Here is an 8007-nt window from a genome sequence, read left to right as displayed (position 1 = left end):
CGGCTCACCATGGGTTGTGAGCGACCCCATCCAGCCTTCGAGCCTGCAGCTGTTTGGCCATGGTGAGCTGGAAACAGAGCAAATGGAAGGTCAGAGTGGAGGAACTGCCACATTCTGGGTCCTTAGAGAGGCAGCAACCTCCCTCACCCCAACACAGCCCCCCTTCACCCACATCGAGGGAGGAGGCGGAGATCTCAGCAGGGTTCCAGCCCACCTACCCCAGCCTGGACTTGCCACCCGCCAGCCTGGTTCCTCAGGTTCGGAGATACAGCCCCAATAGGATCAGGTTTTTGGGATGGCTGGGGGCTGAGGAGGTGGGGCAGGAGGCTGGGGGAGGCAGGGAGCAGGGAAAGGGTGGACAGCAGCAGCTTCATGGTGCAGAGGACCAGCGGACTGGCTAGGCCCTTCCATTCACTTCTCAGAGCAACTTGGCTGGGCCCATTTTATAGACGAGAAAACAGAATGGGGAGGGACGTGTTCAAGGTCACACCACAAATACACTCAGACTCAGGCCTGAGAGGAGGCCATGTTCTGACCCAGGTGAACTTACTTAATTCTGGGGGTGGCTCAGGGGCCCTCTTCCAGCCACCCCTCCCTTCCCCTATTTTCCTTCCATGTCAGCTTCCCTCTCCTCCACAGAGGTACAGATCCTGGCCTGGCTGAGGGCCACCAAACTCAAGTCCTAGGCCCACCTTGGCTGGGTGACACTCGATGGGATTTAGCTCCTCCTGGCCTCAGTCTCCCCATCGGTATGTAATAGAGCATGAGTTTCGAGGTCCCTCAGCAGCTTTGTAAGTCTCCTGGCTGGCAGGTCTCTAATGTTCTCCCGACTTCCTCAGCCGCCTGCTGTGGCTGATTGTGGGCCCTGGTTCTCACAGTCTCGCTCTGTGCCCACAGTGTCCTATCAGAGGTGACTATGACAATCTCCATCTGAAGTTGAAGACAGGAGGTTCAGAGAGGTTCAGGGACCTGCCCAAGGTCAGAGGAGGAGCCGGATAGGACCCTGGCCAGGGTGGCAGCAACAGCAGGGTTGCAGCACCAGGCCCCTGTCCCCAAGGGCCTGGGGACTCTGTGTATATGGGCCAGGTTCTTCCAGAGCCTGGGGATCCTGCCGATGCAAGCAGTTTGAAGAGAGCCCTGCATGGGGACTGGCGCCTCGTGGGAGCTCTGCTGCCATTCTCTCCATTCACTGAATCCCTGATGCCTATCACCAGGCCAGGCACTCAGTATACATCAAAAGAATTTAATTTTTAGCCCTGGCCGGTGCGGCTCAGTGGATTGAGCACCAGCCTGTGAACTGAAGGGTCACAGGTTCACCTCCCAGTCAGGGCACATGCCTGGGTTGCAGGCCTGGGTACAGGTCTCCAGTGGGGGACACATGAAAGGGAACCACACATTGATGTTTCTCTCTCTTTCTCCCTCACTTCCCCTCACTGAAAATAAATAAATAAATAGATCTTTAAAAAACCAAGAATTTAAGTTTTAAAAAATGTATTGATTTTAGAGAAGGGGGGTAGAAAGAGAGAGACATCATCGATTTGTTCTACTTACTGATGCATTCTTTGGTTGATTCTTGTACATGCCCTGACCGGGTACCGAACCTGCAAATTTGGTGTATCGGGACAGCGCTCTAACCAACTGGGCTACTCGGCCAGGCCAAAAATAAAATGAGTCCTGACTGGTGTGGCTCAGTGGGCTTGGCATCGTCCTGGTCAGGGCACATGCCTGGGTTGTGGGCCATGTCTCCGGTTGGGGGCATGGGAGAGGCAACCAATTGATGTTTCTCTTGCATATTGATATTTTTCTTCCTCTCTTTCTCCCTCCCTTCCCCTCTGTAAAAATAAATAAATGGAATCTTTTAAAAAAAAGTTTAAAATGAGGGTGATCCCTGCCAGGGAAACTCATGTTACCACCTAAATGTCAGTCAGCAGTGGTTACTTTTGGTTGGCTGGTTGGTTAACAGATATTTTTTCTTTTCTTCCTTACAGTTTTCTTATTTTCCAAGTTTTTAAAAAAATTTTATTGATTGATTTGAGAGAGAGGGAGAGGGAGAGAAACACTGATTCATTGTCCCACCCATACACGCACTCATTGGTGATTCCTGTATGTGCCCTGATGGGGAATTACCGGCAACCTTGGTGTATCCAGATGGCGCTCCAACCAACTGAGCTACCTAGCCAGGGCCAAATTTTCTAAAATAAATGTTTTATTTTATTTTTTTAAAAATATTTCATTTATTTACTTCTTAGAGAGGGGAAGGAAGAATGGAAGAGATGGAGAGAACATCAATGTGTGTGGTTGCCTCTTGTGTGCCCCCCACTGGGGACCCGGCTGCAACCCTGGCATGTGCCCTGACTGGGAATGAAACCGGTGACCCTTTGGTTCATAAGCTGGCACTCAACCACTGAGCCACACCAACCAAGGCTAAATGTTTTGGTTTTATGATTAAAAATGTGGAGGGTTGGGGTGGGAAAGAGTAGAGGCATACAGGGGCACAGAGAGAGAAAAAGAGGCAAAAGAATTTAGGAAGGAGGTAAAAACAATGAGGGTACCACAGAAACTTGGGGTGTTCAAAGGAGTGACCTTCAAGTATGTCACACTGCAGCTGGATGCCCGTTTTGGGGCTTATGCATAATGTATTCATTCAGCGAACATTTACTCAGTACCGACTGTGTACCGAATGAACATGGGCTGGACACGGGGTGATGGGGAGGCAGCAGCACCATGCAACCATTCAGATGGAGAGCTACAAGTTCTAAATTAGAGGCAAGGGGAAAGTGGGAGGGGGCGCGCATTCAGGGAGCAGTCAGGGAAGGCTTCCTGAAAGAGGAGGCTCATGCACAGGTTAAAGCCAGGACCAAGCCAGATCCCAGAGGCCCTGGGTCATGGAGGCAGCAGAATGCACTTACAGTCTGGTGCAAGCACCGGCTGAGTGAAGCTCCAGCCTTCTTTCTCTGGAGAGATCCCACCAGGTGCAAACAGATGGCTGCTGAATTCCTGAACATGCGTCTCAGAGCCGTGGGGCCTTGACGACTTCTCCTCCAGGGGCAGAGGAGAAGGGAGTAGAACACCCTGGCCCGGAAATGGCTCAGAGCCCAGTGCTTGAGTCCTCCACACACAGCTCTAATAACAGCAATATAAAGACAGCAAGGGCCAGTCTTTATTGAGTAGTCTCTGTGCGTCGGGCACGGCAGTAAGCGCTTTGGTGCAGGGTTATCCCGCAGTCCTCAGAACTACCTGCTGACACCCTCCCACCCCAGCAACCGGAGGGACCCTTTTAAAATGTAAATCACCTTTAATGGGGGAAAAAAAATCCAGGTAAAGATCACGAATAGCCCTAACATCACAGAGTCAGCCCTACATTACATTCTGGCTCTGGGAACACACACACTGCCTGCCAAAACGAAACCTAAACCAAGTAAGGCCTCTGAGCACTAAGAAGCAAGGGACAAAAGACACCACAGGGATGCAGACGCGGACTGATGGAACCTCTACAGAACAAATGACGCTGATCCTTCAAACAAAAGAAATGCGAGGGGAAAAAATGTCTGGGGCACCATGGATCAAAAGAAACCAGACAGACATGCAGCGAAAACGAATGTCCTGAGACCCCGTGGAGCACTCCCTGCACGCAACTGACTGACGCAGCTGCGGGAACCGGGGAAGTGCAGGCCGGCGCAAGGACAGACGAGTCAACAGAGCAGAACCGAGAGTCCGGAGACAGACAGTCACGGTCAGCTGCTGTTCGACAAGGTGTCAAGAAAGTTCCATCAGAAAAGAATGGTCTTTTCGACAAATTATGTCAGGATGACTGGACCCCCACATGTAAAAGTATAAATTTGGATCCCTACCTAACGCCATTCACAAAAATTAACTCAGAGTGGATGATAAACCTAAATGTAAAAACTGAAGTTATGAAACTATAAGAAGAGAACAGGAACACACCTCTGTGACCTTGCGTTAGGAGATGGTCTCATACTCAACATCGAGCAACAGAAGTACAAGCAACAGAAGAAGAAATAGATGACTGGGACTTCATCAAAATTAAAAGCTTGTGCTTCAAAGCGCACCATCAAGAAAGCGAAAAGACAACCCACGGTATGGGAGAAAATATTTGCAAATCACAAATTTGAACTTCTCCAAAGGCACATCAATAGCTAGTAAGCACATGAAAATATGCTCGGCATCAATAGTCATCGGGGAAAAGTCACACGAAGATACGACCGCACACCCACGGAGACGGCTGCCATGCAGAGGAGACGGATAATTGTAAGTGTGTTGGGCTGTGGACACACTGTAACCCTGTACACCGCTTCTAGGCGTGTGAAAGGGAAACTGCGCCGGAAGTTCCTCAAAATGTCAGACAGAGTTTGCCCTAGACCCCGCAACTCCACTCCCAGGTTTCTACCCACGAGGAATGGACACGTGCCCACTCAACAGCCTGTACAGGTATATTCGTAAGCAGCATTATTCATAACAGCCGAAAGGTGGGAAAAGCCAAAATGTCCATCAACCGATGAAGAGAAGGTGACAAATCCGTATGCTGGAATATCAGAATCGGCAATAAGAGGGGATGGCCTACACACTACAGCACGGACGGGCCGTGAAGCATGATGCTAAGTGAGAGAAGCCAGTCACAAAAGACCGCAAATTATACGACTCCATTTATAAGACAGAGAGGAGACCCGTGATTGCCTTGGACCAGGAGCGCAGGAGGCCGGGTGGGAATGCAGAGTGAGTCCAGGGCATCTTTCTGGCCTGGGGAAAATGTTCTAGAATAGTCTGCAGTATGACCGCGCGAGTGTGGCTACACCGACCCCAGAACAGCACACTTTCCGGGACTGAATTATATGGGACACGTGTTACTATATAGCAATAAAGATGTTTTAAAAATTGCCATGACTTAAAAAAGGCACTGCCCTTGCAGTTGCCATGGGAATGTGTCGCTCTGAGGCCAGCGGCCTGACTGAGGGGACAGCCGTGCCCTTAGCTCTGACGCCAAGTCTCCACGGCTGCCCCCAGCTGGAACCTGCAGGACAGTGAGGCAGGCTGTCACTGGGAGATGGGCACTCTCAAATATCCCCCTTGGCTTTGCTGGGACCTTCTCCTTTTTTAAAAAATATATTTTGTTGATTATGCTATTACATTTGTCCCATTTCTGCCCCTTCACTCCACTCCACCCTGCATCCCCTCCCTCCCACATTCCCCTCTATAGTTCATGTCCATGGGTCATGCATATAAATTCTTTGGCTTCTACATTTTCTATACTATTCTTATCATCCCCCTGTCTATTTTCTACCTATCATTCATGCTACTTATTCTCTGTACCTTTCCCCCCTCTCCCCCTCCCACTCCCCTGTTGATAACCCTCCATGTGATCTCCATTTCTGTGAATCTGTTACTGTTCTAGTTGTTTGCTTAGTTTGCTTTTGTTTTTGTTTTAGGTGTGGTTGTTAATAACTGTGAGTTTGCTGTCATTTTTACTGTTCATATTTTTCATCTTCTTTTTCTTAGATAAATCCCTTTAACATTTCATATAATAAGGGCTTGGTGATGGTGAACTCCTTTAATTTGACCTTATCTGAGAAGCACTTTATCTGCCCTTCCATTCTAAATGAAAGCTTTGCTGGATAGAGCAATCTTGGATGTGGGTCCTTGCCTTTCATGACTTGGAATACTTCTTTCCAGCCCCTTCTTGCCTGTAAGGTCTCTTTTGAGAAATCAGCCAACAGTCTTATGGGAACCCTTTAGATAACCGTGTCCTTTTCTCTTGCTGCTTCTAAGATTCTCTCCTCTTTAATCTTGGGTAATGTTATTATGAGGTGCCTTGGTGTGTTCCTCCTTGGGTCTAGCTTCTTTGGGACTCTCTGAGCTTCCTGGACTTCCTGGAAGTCTATTTCCTTTGCCAGATGAGGGAAGTTCTCCTTCATTATTTGTTCAAATAAGTTTTCAATTTTTTGCTCTTTTTCTTATCCTTCTGACACCCCTATAATTCAGATGTTGGAACGTTTAAAGATGTCCTGGAGGTTCCTAAGCCTCTCCTCATTTTTTTGAATTCTTGTTTCCTCATTCTTTTCTGGTTGGATGTTTCTTTCTTCCTTCTGGTCCACAGCGTTGATTTGAGTTCGCTTCCTTCCCATCACTATTGGTTCCCTGTACATTTTCCTTTGTTTCTCTTAGCATAGCCTTCATTTTTTCATCTAATGTGACCAAATTCAACCAATTCTGTGAGCGTCCTTATTACCAGCATTTTGAACTGTGCATCCGATAGGTTGGCTATCTCTTCGTGGCTTAGTTGTATTTTTTCTGGAGGTTTGATCTGTTCTTTCATTTGGGCCTTTTTTTTTTTGTCTTGGCGCACCTGTTAGATAAAGGGGCGGAGCCTTAGGTGCTCACCAGGGTGGGGTCATGCTGGTCACTGCGCTGTGATGCTGTCTGTGGGGGAGGGGCTGAGAGGGAGCAATGGCACTTGCTCCACTCTCTGCCAGATTTCAGTCACTCTCTCCACTACCCACAATCAAATTGGGCCCTTCTGGTGCTGATTCCTGAGTGGGTGGGCTTATGCACGCTCTAGGCCCCTGTGGGTCTCTCCAACGAACTCTCCTGTGAGGCTGGGAGTTTCTCCTGTTGCCGCCTCAACCCCACGGGTGTTTTCAGTCAGTGGTTTGAGGCTTTATTTCACCACGCTGGAACTCTGGGTGGTGTGGTCTGTCACCCGGTCCTCTAGCTGCAGCTTTGCCCACCCCGCTCCACAATCCTCCACCTCACTGGGTCCGCCAGCTACCGCCTTGCCCAAGTCCTCTCCACCTGGCTGCCCATCTCCGCCCCTCCTACTGGTCTGGGTGAGTGTTTCTTCTTTATCTCCTTGGTTGTCAGACTTCCACACAGCTCGATTTCCTGTCAGTTGTGGTTGTTTTTTGTTTTTAAATTGCTGTCCTTCTTTTGGTTGTGTGAAAGGCACATGTGTCTAGCTGTGCCTCCGTCTTGGCCAGAAATCCTGCTGGGACCTTCTGAGAAGTGCAAGGCAGTCTGAGATTCTTCCTTCAGCTTTCCGTCCTTCGTCTTTCCTCCAAGGGGGACAGGACAAACCTTGAAAAAGAGGTGGATGTACAGGGCTGGGGGCTTCTCTAGAAGGCACTGGGGGCAGCTGCCCAGTCCAAGGGTTACCATCGGTAGCTAAATATGAATAAAGGGAGCAAAGGAAATCAGACATTATTAAGTATAATCAACTGTGAAGCATAAGCCTGCTTTGCTAGGAAGTTGCAGCACTCATAGGAACCCCAGGGGATCGCAGCATTGCCCCTAAAGGGGACTAACACCCCTCCCTCCCCTGAATAGGGAGGAAGCACTGCCTTCGCTGCCACTGTGGGGGGAGATGTGCAATAGGAGCCAGGAGAACGACCACAGAGGCCTGTCAATTTAGCGTGGAAAAAGGATCTGATTGGATAAGAGACACAGAACCTTGGAAGATCTAGGAAATTGACTGGTTAGGGGGAGGACCCAGCACAAGGCCGGAAAGCTTGGGAAGTTGACTGGTTGGTTTAAAGAAGTGCCTGGTCAGTCCCAAGCCAGAGATAATATCAGCCTAATGAAGAAGCTCGCTCGCTCGCTCTCGCTCTCATGCTCTTTCTTCTGCTCCATAACACACAATCGCCCTGTTCCTTCATGCGTTTGTCTCTCCAGAGCAACCATGCGACCCTAGAAGCTGCTCTGCTCCACCGGTAGCTGCATAGACTCTAAGAGGGCTTCAGGGCAAGCCTGGGTGATGGATACAGCAGTGGCCAGCCAGTGGAGCATAGCCGGGAACCGGACTAAACTTTGGCATGGCACAGAATCTCTGGACATTGACCCTATTTCTGGGCCATATGAAGACAAAGTCGGACTTCTTCCACAGTGGGACAGATGGGGGTGAGACATTCCGGACACGGGGGCAGCCTTCCATTTTCACCCCAATAAATCTTACCACACAATACTCTCCCATCTGTGGGTCTCCTGGAATGCTTTCCT

General features: G+C 49.4%; 1 protein-coding gene across 2 annotated transcripts in view; it reads right to left on the bottom strand.

Annotated features, from left to right (window-relative positions):
- KYAT1 (kynurenine aminotransferase 1) overlaps positions 1-8007 on the bottom strand; it is a 34145-nt gene that overhangs the window by 8832 nt on the left and 17306 nt on the right. For both annotated transcript variants that reach the window (XM_024562200.4, XM_045196996.3), the window contains exons 2-3: positions 2910-3123; positions 9-67 (exon numbers count right to left, since the gene is read on the bottom strand). In XM_024562200.4, coding sequence (XP_024417968.2) covers positions 9-67; positions 2910-3005 — 155 coding nt within the window. In that variant the 5' untranslated portion in view covers positions 3006-3123. The remainder of the gene's footprint in view (positions 1-8; positions 68-2909; positions 3124-8007) is intronic.

Source organism: Desmodus rotundus, chromosome 1 (genome assembly GCF_022682495.2).
Source record: "Desmodus rotundus isolate HL8 chromosome 1, HLdesRot8A.1, whole genome shotgun sequence".
Taxonomy (NCBI): domain Eukaryota; kingdom Metazoa; phylum Chordata; class Mammalia; order Chiroptera; family Phyllostomidae; genus Desmodus; species Desmodus rotundus.
This window is presented reverse-complemented; position numbering and strand designations above follow the sequence as displayed.